Source organism: Electrophorus electricus, chromosome 24 (genome assembly GCF_041902795.1).
Source record: "Electrophorus electricus isolate QZ-2024a chromosome 24, ASM4190279v1, whole genome shotgun sequence".
Taxonomy (NCBI): domain Eukaryota; kingdom Metazoa; phylum Chordata; class Actinopteri; order Gymnotiformes; family Gymnotidae; genus Electrophorus; species Electrophorus electricus.
This window is the reverse complement of record NC_137520.1, coordinates 1,302,549-1,321,895: the sequence shown is the minus strand read 5'-3', so window position 1 is coordinate 1,321,895 and position 19,347 is coordinate 1,302,549. Positions and strand designations below refer to the sequence as shown.

General features: G+C 44.5%; 2 protein-coding genes across 2 annotated transcripts; one reads left to right on the top strand and one right to left on the bottom strand.

Moving 5' to 3' along the window:
- Window positions 1-3,031: 3,031 nt before the first annotated feature.
- On the top strand, window positions 3,032-7,568 carry smim29 (small integral membrane protein 29). Its single transcript, XM_027025284.3, has 4 exons — window positions 3,032-3,133; window positions 3,470-3,495; window positions 6,238-6,343; window positions 7,029-7,568. Exons 1-4 carry the CDS (start codon window positions 3,032-3,034, stop codon window positions 7,095-7,097), a joined length of 303 nt encoding a protein of 100 aa, XP_026881085.3. The 3' UTR covers window positions 7,098-7,568.
- An 856-nt stretch (window positions 7,569-8,424) lies between these two features.
- hmga1a (high mobility group AT-hook 1a) lies at window positions 8,425-17,621 on the bottom strand. Its single transcript, XM_081706824.1, has 5 exons — window positions 17,598-17,621; window positions 17,279-17,377; window positions 14,043-14,135; window positions 11,923-11,982; window positions 8,425-10,541 (listed from the first exon to the last, which is right to left on the bottom strand). Exons 2-5 carry the CDS (start codon window positions 17,366-17,368, stop codon window positions 10,476-10,478), a joined length of 309 nt encoding a protein of 102 aa, XP_081562950.1. The 5' UTR covers window positions 17,369-17,377; window positions 17,598-17,621; the 3' UTR covers window positions 8,425-10,475.
- Between the last annotated feature and the right edge of the window lie 1,726 nt (window positions 17,622-19,347).

Sequence of the window (19,347 nt, the reverse complement as noted above, 5' to 3'; positions counted from 1 at the left end):
TTTACAGTGCACTTTTGGTAACATTACTGTGAACTATATAGAAGATCTGAACTGTCCACTGAATTTGGATAACACTGCAAAATGGCTGACACTCTAAGTAGAACACTAAACAGTAAATAGTGCACGACTTTGGGCACAATGTGCGTCTGCAACATCCCACACTTATTTGAAAGTAGTATCAAGTACGTCATGAGAACAGTTTATTCTGTTGTTACAAATAAGTGTATAGTGTTTAGTATCCGATTTGGGATGTACAACATTAACACGCTGAATGTTTCCACATTAATGCAAAAATTCCCACGCGTGTTGATCCTAAGGATATAAGAGAGGACACCCACGGTGAGCGCAGGGAGCATTTGATTAAGAAAGCAGCGCCGCCTTTCTGTTTTCACTAGTACACCATAAATGTGTAGAGTTATTCTTTTGATCATAAACTTTGTCTGATATGCTTTACAAACACAACCACAACAAACTGTCCTTATATTCTGTGCCATTACAGTTATCATGAGCCGTAAGAACACGTATGCTCAGGTGTAAAACATACCCTGGGTTGCAAAGGGATAAATATGATTTATTAGCTTTGATCCTAAATTCTCACTCATAGGTCTAAAATGTTTAACTAGACACGAGCTGGCGTGGTGTGACTACAACAGAAAGATGTAAAAGCATCAAATGGGCTAGACATTGTAATTTCAAAATGCAGACCCAGATATAAAAAAAAGTATGTTTTTGGAACATTAATTTTAATTAAATATGTATTCGTCATGTATAAATATGTATCAGTAAGAAATATCATTTTAACCATAACATCTGTGGATGCAAGAGTTCAGCCCTTGGGGGAAGGTTTATCCTAGAGAAACTGGAGGATGACCAACTGTCCTTCAGTCTGTCGGTTGTGTCTTTTCTGCTGGACTACATTTCCATGACATTTACAGGTACTATTGTACGTGCAGCACAGGATGCCTGTAGATACACACACCTCCAGATGCATAAGTGAGCGTTCTGTGTCGATTCCAACGGCCAGGCACAGGGAATTAGAGTAATTAAAGTAAGAATGAATTAAAGTACATGAATTTAATTAAAAACAGTTAACAATAACAAGTTGGAGATACAGCCTCCTTCCCACGAGAGAGACACACACACACACTTCATGTGCAGAGTGTGAATAGTGTTTAATGACTCCGTATATGAGAAGTCTTTCTTTGCCACAGTGTACAATATTAAAGCTAATTCTTGTTATTGGCTTTTAATGACTTTTTAATCAAAGTAAGTCACAGAAACTTTGACGGGTCATTTAAAATTGTACCTTTTCAAAATTAAGATTTGGTCGTCCAAAAGGCTTCTGAAGACGCAGGCCACGTGCAGAAGCTGTGATGCAGACCTAAACGTCATGTACAAGGACGAGCTTCCGCGAGACAATGGTGTGCCGATCTGCGAAAGGCCAATCAAGAAGACTCGTGACCAGCGTTTTCTTTGCTATCAGTGCAAGCAGATTATTGCTTCAAACACTGGGATTTTTGTTTCCTTTGGCTTTGCTTTGAGCGACGGTGTTACGGAGCAGTACTTTACGCCAATTTCACGTGAGTGTCCAGCAGGCCGCCTGTACACACGCGCTTTGCACTTAAGATGGTAAACGCATGGAGTTAATTAGACCCGGTCTGTGTAAATCCGAGCATACATTGAGGGATGAAAGTAAAAACGGATCAGATGTATACTACGCAAAAATATCAGGCCAACATGCGACGGAAGAAAATAAAGGATATTTTAACTTAAAGCACATTTCCATAGTCGCTGCCCCTCGCAGGCCACGTCCACTCAACGTTGGGTCAGTTTAAATCTTTGATTTAGCGGTAGTCTGTTAACGTGTAGATTAAAAGTTAGGACGACAGCGTCGTTCTACGCTCCACCGCCTGCAAATGGCCACAATTTTACCTTGGGTGGCCATGCCCATTATAAAAGTTAGGTTTTTAATTATTCAGTAAAATATTTTTCTTGGGCGTAGGACCTACTATTTTATTGCATCGGAGCAGTACAAGGAAGAGTTTGTTTTCTTAGTTCCGCCGTGATGCAAGGGCACACGCACGCACGCACGCACACACAATTAAACATCCGACGTAATAGACAGTGACAGTAAGAGTACCACATTAGCAGTGCAAAGGATCTTTTGCAGCCGTCATATAAAGGGTTCGGACGGGGTTTTTTTTGTTTTTTTGTTTAAAGTTAAAAAAAAAAAAATTCTCCCGTGTCATATTAAGGGTTTGGACGTTTTTATCCCGTGTCATATTACGGGTTTGGACGTTTTTATCCCGTGTCATATTACGGGTTTGGACGTTTTTATCCCGTGTCATATTACGGGTTTGGACGTTTTTATCCCGTGTCATATAAAGGGTTCGGACGTTTTTATTCTGTGTCATATAAAGGGTTTGGACGTTTTTTTGTTTTTTAAATTTTTTTTTTATTATCCCGTGTCAAATTAAAGGTGTGGACGTTTTTTTTAAATTTATTTATTTTTTTTTTAATTTTTTTTATTTTTTAATCCCGTGTCATATAAAGGGTTTGGACGTTTTTATCGCGTGTCATATTAAAGGTTTGGACGTTTTTATCGCGTGTCTCATAAAGGGTTTGAACTTTTTTTTAAATGTTTTTAATCTCGTGTCATATTAAGGGTTTGGACGTTTATATCGCGTGTCATATTAAGGGTTTGGACGTTTTTTTTTTGTTGTTTGTTTTTTTATCTCGTGTCATATTAAGGATTTGGACGTTTTTATCCCGTGTCATATTAAGGGTTTGGGAGTTTTTATTCTGTGGCATATAAAGGGTTTTGACGTTGCTGCCTGTGTGGCTTCTTGGGCGGAAGGTGATGATGAATGATAACTAACGCTCTTATTTTTCCTCATTCCATTCACAGCCACCCCGTCTCGAGCATGTGGGAGTCATGTGAATACCGACGATGAGGCGCGGGCTACTGGCTGAGAAGAGCGCGCGGCCGTAATAACCCCGGTACTGTGGAGGATTTCCGCGCGTGAATTCGATGACTACGCATCCCCCCCACGTCCCCGACGGCGATGTGGCAGTCAGCTACGTGCTGGTGCCCTTCTTCTCATTAACCGTCATTGGCATTATTGTTGCAGCGGTAGGTAATAAAGTCGCGAGCGGGGATGCAGGGGTTAAGGTGAAGCACGCGCGCACCACATGACCGAATGACCGAAATGAGTGACCTCCCCCTCGAGGAGGAGAAAAGCTTTCATTCAGTTGCAAATAGAATTGTGTCTCAGCAAAACTCCTACTCAGGAGGACAGCTAAGTGTCCAGGTAAAAATGAATAATGAGTTCTAACATTAAGGACAAGTTGTCATGTGAAATATTAATTGTATGTGGAGCTTCTTGTATGCTGCGCACACGCACACAAAAGTAAGAATATTTTAAGTGTGAAATTAATGTGAAATTATGCTGTCTGTCCTGTCATGCAGGTGTTGTACCTGAGGAGGAAGCAAAGGTAGTCACCTCTTCAACAAACACTCATCCACATTACATATGCAAGACACTAGGTGCTCATTGGCTATAAAAACCCCACTAATGATCTGGTGCCCAAGGTTGGCTCCTGGAGCTGTATGTGGACTTGTGCATTGTTGTCACATGGATTGGAGAAAGGAATGACAAAGATGTGTTCTTGCAGTTTCCAAGCACACCAATTCAGTTCAGTTGTTTTCAAGCCAGTCGGCCTTTAAATTGCATAGGAAACGTTGGACCAATCCTTAACTACTGAACAGGGCCAAGGTGCTTAAAGACTAGTGCACAGACCAATGGAAGCTAAACGGAGTTACTGTTTATAATCATTGTGTAATCGTTGTCTGATTACTAGATCAGTGCCACATGAAATCATCATGCTACTTTAGGTGATGGATGTGAGCTATTATCTTCATGCTACATTAGGTGATGGATGTGAGCTATTATCTTCATGCTACATTAGGTGATGGATGTGAGCTATTATCTTCATGCTACATTAGGTGATGGACGTGAGATATCTTCATGCTACTTTAGGTGATGGACGTGAGCTGATATCTTCATGCTACATTAGGTGATGGACGTGAGCTATTATCTTCATGCTACATTAGGTGATGGACGTGAGCTATTATCTTCATGCTACATTAGGTGATGGACGTGAGCTATTATCTTCATGCTACATTAGGTGATGGACGTGAGCTATTATCTTCATGCTACATTAGGTGATGGACGTGAGATATCTTCATGCTACATTAGGTGATGGACGTGAGCTATTATCTTCATGCTACATTAGGTGATGGACGTGAGCTATTATCTTCATGCTACATTAGGTGATGGATGTGAGCTATTATCTTCATGCTACATTAGGTGATGGATGTGAGCTATTATCTTCATGCTACATTAGGTGATGGACGTGAGATATCTTCATGCTACTTTAGGTGATGGACGTGAGCTGATATCTTCATGCTACTTTAGGTGATGGATGTGAGCTATTATCTTCATGCTACATTAGGTGATGGACGTGAGCTATTATCTTCATGCTACATTAGGTGATGGACGTGAGCTATTATCTTCATGCTACATTAGGTGATGGACGTGAGCTATTATCTTCATGCTACATTAGGTGATGGACGTGAGATATCTTCATGCTACATTAGGTGATGGACGTGAGCTATTATCTTCATGCTACATTAGGTGATGGACGTGAGCTATTATCTTCATGCTACATTAGGTGATGGACGTGAGCTATTATCTTCATGCTACATTAGGTGATGGACGTGAGATATCTTCATGCTACATTAGGTGATGGACGTGAGATATCTTCATGCTACATTAGGTGATGGACGTGAGCTGATATCTTCATGCTACATTAGGTGATGGACGTGAGCTGATATCTTCATGCTACATTAGGTGATGGACGTGAGCTGATATCTTCATGCTACATTAGGTGATGGACGTGAGCTGATATCTTCATGCTACATTAGGTGATGGACGTGAGCTGATATCTTCATGCTACATTAGGTGATGGACGTGAGCTGATATCTTCATGCTACATTAGGTGATGGACGTGAGCTGATATCTTCATGCTACATTAGGTGATGGACGTGAGCTGATATCTTCATGCTACATTAGGTGATGGACGTGAGCTGATATCTTCATGCTACATTAGGTGATGGACGTGAGCTGATATCTTCATGCTACATTAGGTGATGGACGTGAGCTGATATCTTCATGCTACATTAGGTGATGGACGTGAGCTGATATCTTCATGCTACATTAGGTGATGGACGTGAGCTGATATCTTCATGCTACATTAGGTGATGGACGTGAGCTATTATCTTCATGCTACATTAGGTGATGGACGTGAGCTATTATCTTCAGGCTACATTAGGTGATGGACGTGAGGCATTAGTGAAGAGTTCACACAGGGCACACACACAGTACATGCACAAGACACATCTTGAATAAAAACCATTGCGGCTACAGAGATTACACTGAAGGCTTTTACATTTAATTTTACGAAGTGTTTTCACTCGGGTAAAACAATACGATTATGAAAGCACAGATCATTAACACTGTAGGACACATAGATTAAATGTCTGGACAGCTGACCTTTTATTGTGTGTTCAGATGTGCAGTCACAGTGCACACAATGGCCAGTTTGAATGGACTTTTTGGATTTGTGTGTCAAACAAACAAGCAGACCGATCCAGTCAAATCACGAAACATTGATCAGAGATGAGATAAATGTTACAACACACAAGCTGGTGACTAAGAGGAGGGACATCATGGTGGGATTATCAACAGTTAACGCTCCCGTAGACCATGAAGCCTTAACTGGTATTTATTTGTGGAGATGAGAGGAAAACTAATAAATGTGGTACTGAATATCCAGACTGCATGGTCACCAGATGGAGAACGCTGCCTCGGAAAGTAGAGCAAGACAAAAATGTCCTGAGAACAGGACGTTCTGGGGACAAACGAGTTTCTGCTTGTTGTTAATCAGGTACTCATTTGAAAAAGGCCACCTCGGGCTTCCAAGCAGAACCCCATTCAGTGTCCGGTCCAGTGTCTGCCATGTGTTCTTTGTTCCGATGTGCTTAGTGTACACGGCCCATGTGTTTTTGGAATATTTATATTGACATATTTAAGTCTTAATAGCTAATGTGCATTTGTCATTCTTCACCAAAATGTCCTTGGGTAAAAGCTGTAACTCCGGCCTATCTTTCTCCAGGATCGACAGGTTGCGGCACCAGCTGCTCCCGGTCTACACATACGACCCGTCTGAGGAGCTGAACGAAGCAGAACTGGAGATGCTGTGGAGAGAGGAGGACACTAAGGTAACGGACACTAATCTACAGACACTAAGGTAACGGACACTAATCTACAGACACTAAGGTAACGGACACTAATCTACAGACACTAAGGTAACGGACACTAATCTACAGGCACTAAGGTAACGGACACTAATCTACAGGCACAAATCTACATGCACTATAGACGTTATAGACAAGGTAACACACCCTGAAGCCTAAGCACATGTACGGACACATTAGTACAGGTAGGTGTGACATTAGTAACTCAGGTAATTGCAGTGTCTGCACTGCAGGGCACAGCCCAGACTACTAAAAGCCACCACTGATTAGAGTCTGTAAGATGTAAATGATTACCATGTAGCTTTGTATCCAAAATCAGTTTACAATGCAATTCCTGAATGATGCCTGTCTCTCACAACAGTAATCACATATGCAACATTACCAAATCCTTTTTCTAGACATCAGCAGTGATCCCTGTATTCTAGTTCATTGGTATCTTGGACTCTGACCAATACATACTGGCTAGGATGTATTCTATGAGTAAATGACAGCACATTTGTAAGTCACTCTGGATAAGAGTGTCTGGTAAATGTTAACTTAAATGCAAGTGTAAACGTAAACTTAAAATGTCCTATTGCCTACTCACATAACACAGTCAGGTGTAGTTTTTTTTTTTAACGTGTAGGGACTCTGTTTTGTGCTTCCTCAGATGGTGCAGGGATGGATGAGGAGCTACCAGCCCCGTTGGTCTCGGTTAGCAAAGGACCCTGATGTGTGATGGTCACCGCGTGCAGCTGGACGTGGTGTAGTGGCCAGAGACAACGGCAGGGCGTGCTACACCCACAGCCAGTTCTGTGCCTTCTTTATCGCACTGTTATGCTCACCTGGTGGAGTCCTGAGGTCATTTTGTTGGAAGCGTGGTCACACTGCCATTCTGATAACCCTGTCAGTTGCTCTGGCTAGGAGAGTGTGTGTGTGTGTGTGTGTGTGTGTGTGTACTGCTGTTAACGTGCACGTTCTCGCCTGACACCACAAGGACATGTTTAACCTCTAAGGGTTAGTAAAACTGTGCTCAGGCAGCTTATGAAGGGTTAACATTCATTACCGCATGTTTGCTTGAAAGATGAGGTATCATCACTCTGCAACAATGGTGATTAGGAACAAGACAAGAACAGACTGAGGTTGTCTCGCATGTCTGGGTGTTTTATGGCCTGTTCTTAAGTGTTAAAACTCTGTTCTTTCACCACTACTTGGCTTCCCGTGGTAATTACTGCTGACTCACCTGGAGTCACTCTACCTGTGAAATGTATGTAACAGTGTTTGCTTTCCATGTGCACAAGTGGAAGAGACCAAACTGTCCCCAGTGCTCATTTAAACAGGATGGACCAAACCATTAACTCCCGCCAGTGGGTGTTTAGTCACCAATGATTTAGGAAGGGGAGAGGTTTACGAGTCCTGTGAGCTCCGTCAGGGTCTCAGTAAAAGCTGCCGCTCTAGAAAAGCGCCACCTGCTGGGACAGATGAAGTCTGCTCAATCTCAGGGTTCATAGCTGCTTTTATTAGACCCAGAATGTACACAAATGTTTGATTAGCAGGTGATTTTATTTTGTAATATGAAAAGCTAAATGCTACCAAGCATAGCGGTGTATTATGTTTATGTTGGTGAGCAATATAATTAAGCTACAGAATATGGCAGAGGTTTGTCTTTTTGGTTTGAGTCATATAGGTAAACACAGCCTCCATTCCTACACTGTACACTGCACAGACCTGGCCACAGGATCAGTGGTATTGATCAACACCACTCCCTGGATCTTACAGGTATAGCTCACCCATGGTCAGGCATGAATGGCCAGCTATTCTCATTTCCTTTCCTCACTTAACAGCTAACTGACACAAATCTTCAATGTTGAAGTTGACATTGGCAAAGAGGTGAGTGTTCATGCCAGCAGGCCATAGCACAGCTCGTGTGGGTGAGTACCTCTGGCTGAAGGCTGACTGACTCCAGGTCAGCCAAACCCGCACAAGATGCTGAGAATGGAGGCAATGGTGTGCTAAAGAACCTTTAGAACCAAAAGGGGTTAAGTACACAACAGAGGACCACCATCAAAACATATGAACAGTTTACTTTATTACCAGTCTGAATACAAATTTTTGCAGGCCACAATAAAAAAATACAGAGTTTGTACATTGAAGAGACTGTTCCCGGTGTGTGCAGGGATGAAACAAACAGCCATATTCCCATGGTTGGAAAATCCATATTTATATATATTTAAAAAAAAAAAAACACCAAACGGCTATAGTACCAACGTATAAATGAGGACGTGAAGCGTAAGAGGTGCAGGACGGATTCATACACGCCTGCAGCCTCGCACGCGTACAAGCCGTGCTGCCCTCGGACCAACCGACACTACGATTTAGTGCACAGAACAAGAACGTGAACAAAACTTAAAAGCCAATTAAGTGACATGGGGCACTACCCCCCAGCTGACCCAGACAAAAACAAACAAAACCCAAAAACTGAATCGGAAGCATCTGTTGGGACAGACTACTGACAAATCGCCTGGTTTTGATGGCGGGACAGTTAGACAGGGCTTACGTGATGTTAAGCTCAGCAATACTTCAGCTCATCTGCAATCAGTAAGGTAAACACTGAGCAACTTTACCCTCCTGATAAAAAGTTCGTTGCTATGGTAATGCGGTGTCAGTGCAACCCTTTTTATGCCCACACCCAGTGGGCAAATGTTTTGCAAGAAAAGATGTATTTCCTCTCTTTGACTCGTTCCTGTGGCGTGTCTAAAGTCACAAGTAACATGGAAGTCTGTTGCCGTGCATGGACATGCACACTGTTATAAGCAAGCTCACTAAACTTCAAAATAAAAAGTCTTGCAGTGACATCACACAAACTAATAAGAGAAAACTAATAACTAAAGGACAACTGGACACCACTTGGAAAGACAAAGTAAGAAACAAAACCAGTTTGCTCACACACACTGCCAAAGGCTGCACTGAGACCAGTTGAATGTCAGTTGTTAAAAGTAAGTAATTCTAAACTGCCATAAAGTGAGGTATGACTGTGAAGACCGTGTCCAGTGTAGGACCGGCCGGGTTGCAGTATTCCGGGGTTTATTAACCGTGTTTGTAGCAGCATTAAGTTCTGAGAAACTCAGTCACTGGACCGATCAGCGTTCCCTGACACGGAGTTTAAAAACTATGTTCACAAAAAGCACTACCAGAAGGAAAAAACAAACCAACCAAACCCCAACAAGAGAATATTTCAGAAACCAGGCTATGTAGTAGCAGTACTAGGACACTGAATGGTGCCACCTTGTGGACAATCTCAATAATGCTGAAGGAATTTTTTTTTTTTTTTTTGGGGGGGGGGGGGAATCTAGCACTTTCTAAGAACCCACTGAATAAGTCGCTAGTTCATCCCAGTCTTACATAAACAGGTAAACAACACACCCTTTAAAACACAGGGAAGGGCAGGTTAATGCTTGCAGAAACATTTTTGAAATGGTCAGCTTAGGTCTGTCCTAGACCATCCTGGACTTCCTAACTGCAAATGATATGATGAATGTCAAGGTAAAAACAAAAACGAAACAAAAAGAGTATCGATTATGCTTACACATTTATACCTTACTCTAGTGCCACCTCATGTCTAAAAGAGGACAAACAGGCAAGAACAGCAATCTCCTCTAACTCCACCGCACCCATATAAAAAGTAGGTTGATTCACCTTTGTCCAGTATATGTGAACCACAGAAAGAATTAAGCTAAACTCACTTTAAAAGCAAAAAATCAGAAGCCCTGCCCTTTCTTCGTGTTAAAACTGCCTAACGTATAAGAGAACTGTCAGAACATGTTTTTGTCCAGTATGACCGACAACTATCTGACACGCATACATGAGCTGACGCACATACACAACCCAGCGGTCGACTTATTTTCCAGTGGTGTTGCAGAGAAAAAGATGCATGTAGTGTGCAAGCCTCCCTGTCACTAGGGGGCACCAGAGCATAGAAGTGGAGGAGATGGTGCTGGCGGAGACAGAGTGGCACTCTTTTTCCTTTGTCTTTTTTGTAACGGGGTTGATGGGTTCAGTCCAGCTCTGGTCAAGGGGAAGTCATACATTTGAGTTATGAGGTAGCACTGATCACCAATTACTGCTCGTCTTCCTCCTCGTCCTCCTCTTCCTCAGAAGACTTGGAAGCCTGCTCTTCTTTCTCCTGAAAACGTGAAAGTACAAAAGGTGAAAAACCGAACAAAGTAAACACCCCCCCCCTTCTGATCGATACCTGAGTACAGTGCGTTAAGGGTTAGAACCTCGAACATGGTGAGAATTCACATGAACTTCAGTGAAGGTGGCAGCAGTTCAAAGCCACAACATCGCAGTCCTCATTAAACTAGGTTTTTAAATACTGCTTTAAAAGTGTCAGACGTCTGAGCCATTATGCCGTCAAATTAAATTAATACCCATGAATTCATCAGTGTTTGAATTCTGTTGGTCCACGGACATATTTAAAGGCTTACGTGAGTTTGACCAGAATTACTAATACGTGAGTTATCCTGTAAATGCTGTGATTCATCGACATGACACAGAACACTCATCCGGAAAGTCCGCCTGTTTACTCACAAAACAAATACAAGAAAGGGATCCGTCACACACACAGTGGCCAGTTTAGCAGCAGGTGCACCTACATACCAGAGGCTTTGACTACTCTGTTCTACACACATTATGATTTCTGTCCTTGTTCATAAGTCTGGATAGTGTGTGTATGTATATAAACACACACACATTAATTTAAAGTGTTTTTATATTATAAAAATATACTGAGAGCATCCAGCCTACACTTACCCTTTGATCAAAAATGATGTAATTCACAAAAGGGTCAATAAAGGTTAAGGGGGTCAGTTCTGCGTTTCGGCGGTGATGGATTATAACAACATTGACTAAAGTGTACGGAGGCCTGGCAGATCCAGTTCAGATAGACATGCTCATCACAATACAGAGAGTTGGTCAGCAGTTCAGAGGCAGAGCACACTCCAGCAGACTCCCAGACCATCAGTGTTACCCAGCCACAAAATAAAAGGATTTGGGGGGAGGGATTAAATAAAAAAAGAACCAAAACTCTGCCATAGTCTCATGTGGGAGACACACCCACACACGCATGCACACACAAACAAAACCTGTGACAAAGCTGTGCCACAGTGGAAAGTGTGTGTGCGTGTGTGTGTGTGTGTGTGTGTGTGTGTGTGTGTGAAAAGAACACCTGGCAATGGGACAGCTGCAAAACAAAATGTTTTGTAACAGTTTCTGGTTAAATTATAAGGTATACATGAGTGTGAGAAAAAACAAACCGTTCTGGGTGGGGGAGTAACCACATCATAAAATCCCCTTTCTGATAGGAAGCCAAATGCAAACGTTTTCAGTGGTTGCCCCTGGCAACAGCCCTCCAAACACAAACACTCCCTCGGCTCCAAGTGGATAATAAGCCGCAGTAAACGGAACACGGTGTTTTCCTTCGTGTGTGAAGGCAGGTGAGAGACCAGAGGAGAAGCACAGGTAGCCGCCCACGAAGGAGGGCTTGCCCACGGCACGCGACTCACCGCTTTCTTGGGCCTTCCTCGGCGCTTTGTCCCTGCAGGTGCTGCGGCAGCAGCTGATTTCTGAGAGAGAGAGAGAGAGAGAGAGAGAGAGAGAGAGAGAGAGAGAGAGAGAGAGAGAGAGAGAGAGAGGGAGAGACAGAGACAGAGAGAAAGACAGAGAGAGGGAGAGAGAGAGAGAGAGAGAGAGAAAGGAGGAGCACATTAGCCCAAAAGGAGGAACTTATTCAGGACTATGAACACTATAAATAAATTAGAGTTCTCTTTGCCCCAAAGTAGGGTGCCAGTACACGTCATTTACTGTATAGGAAGGGTAACATTAAGATCACTAGCCACAGAAAAAGGCACTGCAGTTTCCTTGCTTAAACTTAAGCACGCTTGAATTTATTCAAATCAAATAAACTACCCTAGAAACTAATCACAATACTGCAATCTACAAACAATAATACAAACCAGACATTTCTTACTGTTAAACCAAACAGTCTTAACATGGATTTAGTCACTAGACCACAGCTGTAAAGGCAACGAAAAATGCATCGAATGCAAGACGAAAACAGAGACAGATGACCACTAGAGGGGGCAAGCAAGCACCCTGGCAGATGGCCAGAGGGCAGTGGGTTCATTGGCCATTATGCTGGAAACGGACATGAACTGCACACAGGCCACTTCAGTTCAGCGGCCACCTGGTTCCAGGCTCAGAGACAGCTGGCAGAACTGAGCAAGAGCTACCCACACACACACACACACCCACCCACACACACCCACCCACCCACCTACACACCCCTACACACACACCCCTACACACACACCCCTACACACACACCCCTACACACACACCCCTACACACACACCCCTACACACACACCCCTACACACACACCCCTACACACACACCCCTACACACACACCCCTACACACACACCCCTACACACACACCCCTACACACACACCCCTACACACACACCCCTACACACACACCCCTACACACACACCCCTACACACACACCCCTACACACACACACACCTACACACACACACACCTACACACACACACACCTACACACACACACACCTACACACACACACACCTACACACACACACACCTACACACACACACACCTACACACACACACACCTACACACACACACACCTACACACACACACACCTACACACACACACCCCTACACACACACACCCCTACACACACACCTACACACCTACACACACACACCTACACGCCCAAGCCCACGCACTTAATACCAAGGAAGGGTGCACATGTGTATTGTGTAAGGGAGTGAAGGGGGTCAATTGTCGTCATGACAACAGTAGATGGAAAGGAAAGTGTGTGTGTGAGATGTATGTATATATGTGTGTGTGTATATACATACATACATACATACACACACCTCACACACACACACACACACACACACACACACACACACACACCTCACACACACCACACACACACACCTCACACACACCTCACACACACCACACACACACCTCACACACCTCACACACCTCACACACACACATCTCACACACACGCGCACGCGCGCACGCTCTCGCATGATGATTGGTAGAGATGTGGAGGGTGTCGTCTTGGAGACGGTACTTCTAACAAGGGCACCTGCACTGCCTGCGACCTACAACAGGAAGCTAAAGACAGGAAGTAAGGAGAATCAACAGGAAGTAGGGAGAATCAACCATTTTGGTTTCAAGCAGCTTGGCTTGGGTACACCTGAGGGTTACTATGGCAGGCTTCCTGTGCTTTAGAATTATAGTGCAACTACTAAATCAGCCCTCAATGGTGGAGGTTTGCTACAACTCAGCATAGCACAGTGTGTAAAGAGCAGAGAGGCTTAGGCTGAACTCAAACCCCACGTTCAGAGGTGAGGAGACAGCTGGAGAGATGGCGAGCCGTGCTGAGTAAGGAGAGACAAAACAACTCAAAACGTACGTCACCTGACCACGTCAGTCGCGTCTGTTTCTGCGGGGCTTCCGCTAAACAACATTTCTGTGTATTGAATCTGATTCTCATCACGGAAGTTTGAGGTAACACAAACAGCGTTTAGTGTTACCGCACGGAGGCACACGCACGGCGGCACACGCACTTACTTTGCTCTTGGTTAGCGCATAGCTTGCTTTGTTTTTGCTTCCTTTTGGTCGTCCTCTCGGTCTCTTTGGTGTGGGGGACCCGCTCGCCTCCTGCTGGGAGAGGAAATGAGACACGTGAGCTAAAGACCTCCAAGAGAAGTGAACCGTATAGGGACCCCTCATTGTAATCCTGGTTGGGCTGCTGCAACAGTTTCGGGGCTTCGGGGGTCCGCACACCTGAGTCAGTAACTCCTCCGTCTCTCATCAAAAGCCCCGGTTGGTTGAAGGCCAACGCCATCCTTACTCTACTACCGTGACTGATCATTCAGACGTCATCCCCAACACAATCCTGTCACCCCATTCACCATTTCCCCCGTTACTGGTACCCCAGAACTACAGGAGACAAAACACACCTTCATGCATGTGCAGACAAAGAAAAACATTTACTGATCCTGAGTCATTTCAAACAAGGTCTGTGGTTTTGGCTTCAGTTTGCGTTCAGTCAGTGCGACAGAGGTGTGGTGAACCCAGTAGGCAACATGCACCCACATCATACCTTCCAAGAACACCAGCCAACACCAGTCACGCAGGGCCACTGCTACATACACTTGTGCAGTGTTAGGGCAAACCAAAACACCGAACCAAGTAGACAAGAGACACTTAAGTGAAAATGTTGACACAAAAGTCTGCTGTCACTGCACCAAGAACTCATCTGTGGCTTAAAGATAAAAATCTACATAAATATATATAAACAAAGTATATGAACCATTTCTGATGATCAAATATGGAAATGGCTCGAATCCCGTCTCCCGTATGCTGTGCTTCTGACCTACTTCAAGCGAGGTAAACGCTAATCGGACCATTAACACACATCGGCACAAGTGTGCTTCAATTGCATCTGCACCAGAGAAGTGTTGGTATTGACTCCATGACACTTCAGTACAGTACCTACACGGAGCCAAAACTGATGGACGTCCACCATAGATGTCCGCTCACTTGTCCACCACAGACGTCCTAGACACGATACAGACCCACTCATGTTTCACTGTAACAGCAGTATACTTTGTGTAGGCTGAAGTGACAGTTTTTCTTCCACGTTAGCTGACGTACATCAGTTCATGGCACTCAGGGTCACATCTATTATTTTATGCCAAAACAAACTGATTACCAAAAACAAAAAGACATTGGCAGCAAACCTGAAAATCCATGCAAGAGGGCAGAACAATCAAACAGGTACAGAACACCCCAGCACAACAGCTAGGTCCATTCCTGTTTGTTTAGCAATGCTGCGTCACTACGGTTTGGCCTTCAGCCTACCGTTATCCTGCCCTCAGAAATCTGTTGCTAAAACCTTCTTCAAACAGCAGATGGTTCCTGCAGTTCTGTGATTTTAATGACAGCTGTTTTAGGGCACAACACACATACATTGCTAATCCATTTTCTTTCAATGCTGTTCAACGCGAGAAAGTGAGTAAGCAATTCCGTAGAACCATAAACAGGTGCGATTTCTGTCCAGGTTCAGGGGTCAACCGTGGGTCGTTGTGCATGGTCTTGTAAGAGCAAGTCTGTGCTCGACACAAAGAAAGCCCAGTTCAAGGTCAGAGCAACTGACACCGGTTGCTACTTTAAGACCGACAGGTGGTACACAGCTACTGGCTGCCAAATTCCTACTAATGCACCAGGCACTTCCACAGGGGCAAGGCAAGGAGACGCAGTCTGACGATATGAACATCGGGGTTTAAACCAACAGATCGACTTTAAGAGGTGGAGGAGACTGGGAATGTGGAGCTAAACCTTAGACTTTCCTTCCTTCTCCTAGTAGTTGTAGCTTTAGGCTCAACCACATTCATGTTAAATGTCTGTAAAACTGACATTTATCAGTGACTATTAAAACTATACATGTTCTGTCTTTTCCCACTAGAGGAGAATGTGTCCTCGCTGCCAAAAACCCAGACTTCTTCCCAACATGCACTCGACATGCTTGAACACATTCCTCTGGGTCTTGGAGATGCCAAATCGACAAACCAATAATGTCTATACAAATTATCACCCTGACATGCAGAAACGTCTCCCAGTGGTTTATGCTACCTGACGTTCAGCGACTCAGTTCTGTTTATTAGCAATGTTGACCATCACTATCGTTATAAAACACTTGTTACAGGCTCAGGTGGCAGTGGTATGGGAAATCTCCAAGACCCGCAAGGCAAATAAATAAATAAATAAACAAACAAATAGATAAATAAATAAATAAGACAGAAGTCATTACTCAAGTCTGGGAGCCAATTGGTGAGCCACATGGACATTTTTCTCTTCCCACCAAGACCCCCTGATGCTCAATACAACCTGTTCTGGACCTTCCCGTGCATTTCTGCGAACCGCTTCGCCACAGACTTGTGCAGACACAGCAATATTTATTGCTGTTTATTTTGCTTATGTGGCCAGATGCATCTGCATCATCAAGACATGGTTTATTACAGGTAAATGTGACAGATGAGGATTAGGAGAAGATGAATTCGTCATGTATACTGTAATGGTAATTAGGGAGCACTGTGTGGGTTGGGTGTAGCACACAAGAGAATCAAGCGTACTTAGAATAATTACACATCATGCACTTAATGTGCTTGTTAACGATGAATCTTTGGAATCGGTTTGTAGCCAAAATTAAGTGTAATTACTGATATTAAACTTTGGTTGGTGCAAACAGATGCCAAAGACCCAGAGAAGTGGGATTTTATTATATATACGGAGGGGTTACAGAACCGGGTACTAACCCCCAAATACAGCGACGGGTGGGTGAGTGAACCCATAAATCTCACAGCTGCCCATCAAAACCCCTAGAGGAGGCAATCGGGCCTCGCTGGACGTTTTGCGTTTTTTAAACCACCCATATTACACATGCTCAGTCAAAGGGGTTTGTCTTAAAACAACCCCAACCTGACTAATTGACCCAAATGTTTAGTCCTGAGCTTAACCTCGGGGAGACGCTGAACATGGACAGGAACGCACTCACGTACAGCAATAAAAGATGAAAACAGTGGTCATTTTAAGATCTTCAGTTCATGCCATCACCACAGGCTTGTTTAAGATTAATGAGACATTAAACACATGACATTAAACTCCTGAGATGCACTAGGCAACCACTCCAACGCTTTCCCACTCCTGTTTTCAACCACTGCAGCTGAACAGATAACTGTCCAGCCCTTGAAGACACTCAGGACTTTGCAAGCAGGACCAACCTTCGCGTTATCTGGGCATACCTGGGGGTGTTTCCGGGGTCTCCCGCGACCGCGCCTTTCCGCCCCGTCCTTGTCTGCGGAAGACACGGGATCCTTGGAAGAGTCACTCATGTCGTCTCGCTGGCAAAACAAACGGAAAAACAGGCAAGCGATTAGGGTGGACGCGCAGAAATGCACGTTAGAGTCTCCCCAACGGGGTCGCGCACCGGAGAGGCGCGCAGTGTCCGCGGGTCGGAGCGGCGACGACCGCGTTAGCTAACCGAGGCTACACGCCCGCGCTACCGGCGTCCATTTGTTTACAGCGCGCAGAGGCCGAGGCAGAGAAACGCGCCCCAGATACCTGAACGAGCCTGTACGACCGGGAGCCTGCGCATGGAGCCACATAACGGAGTGTAAACGAGTTTATGCCACAACGCCCAACGACACTCGGAGTTTAAATACCTTGAAACTTCACTTCACTGCGGTAGCTGGTGTGCAGGCTACAAACCAGTATCTACGGATGCCCCACAGTTCCAGCACGAACCGGAACACGCAATCGAAAACACACAGTAAGCACAACACACACACAACCGTGCAGAGTGTAGTCGTTTAAACACACACACACACACACACACACAACCGTGCAGAGTGGAGCCGTTTAAACACACACACAACCGTGCAGAGTGGAGCCGTTTAAACACACACACAACCGTGCAGAGTGGAGCCGTTTAAACACACACACACACAACCGTGCAGAGTGGAGCCGTTTAAACACACACACACACAACCGTGCAGAGTGGAGCCGTTTAAACACACACACACAACCGTGCAGAGTGGAGCCATTTAAACACACACACACACACACACACACACAACCGTGCAGAGTGGAGCCGTTTAAACACACACACACAACCGTGCAGAGTGGAGCCATTTAAACACACACACACACACACACAACCGTGCAGAGTGGAGCCGTTTAAATACACGCACAAACCGTGCAGAGTGGAGCCGTTTAAACGCCAAGCGTGGGGGCGCATAAACACAATATCCTAAAGGCACAACATTTAAAAGCGTCTGACAACAAATAACGCCAAACTCGAGCTCGGTTACTTCAGCATATTGGAAAGGAAGATAATCCTACACGACAGAACCGCGAGCGGAGCGCAGTGGCAAGATCTCGTTTCACATGAATAAAACACGTGTCCGGTGGACATGGTCGTGCCCTAATCTACTGTACTGAACCAACTCCAGTAAACTAACCTACTGGTACTGAACCGACTCCAGTAAACTAACCTACTGGTACTGAACCGACTCCAGTAAACTAACCTACTGGTACTGAACCGACTCCAGTAAACTAACCTACTGGTACTGAACCGACTCCAGAAAACTAACCTACTGGTACTGCACCGACTCCAGAAAACTAACCTACTGGTACTGCACCGACTCCAGAAAACTAACCTACTGGTACTGCACCGACTCCAGAAAACTAACCTACTGGTACTGCACCGACTCCAGAAAACTAACCTACTGGTACTGCACCGACTCCAGTAAACTAACCTACTGGTACTGCACCGACTCCAGTAAACTAACCTACTGGTACTGCACCGACTCCAGTAAACTAACCTACTGGTACTGCACCGACTCCAGTAAACTAACCTACTGGTACTGCACCGACTCCAGTAAACTAACCTACTGGTACTGCACCGACTCCAGTAAACTAATCTACTGGTACTGAACCGACTCCAGTAAACTAATCTACTGGTACTGAACCGACTCCAGTAAACTAATCTACTGGTATTGAACCGACTCCAGTAAACTAATCTACTGGTATTGAACCGACTCCAGTAAACTAATCTATTGGTACTGAACCGACTCCAGTAAACTAATCTACTGGTACTGAACTAATGCAGTAACGGTCTCAGCCTTGAAACCATGCGTGGAAGGAGAGAATAAACCCAGAGTCTGAGCCGAGTAAAATACCTTTAACGCGAACAGCGTCTTGACTGCGATCCAACTTTACTAAAAATAGCACGCGCTCCGTGCAGCATGAAAGAAAAAGGCGTCAGCCCCGCGCGCGTTCGGGGCATTTTAAAGAGTTTTCCTCGCGGGAA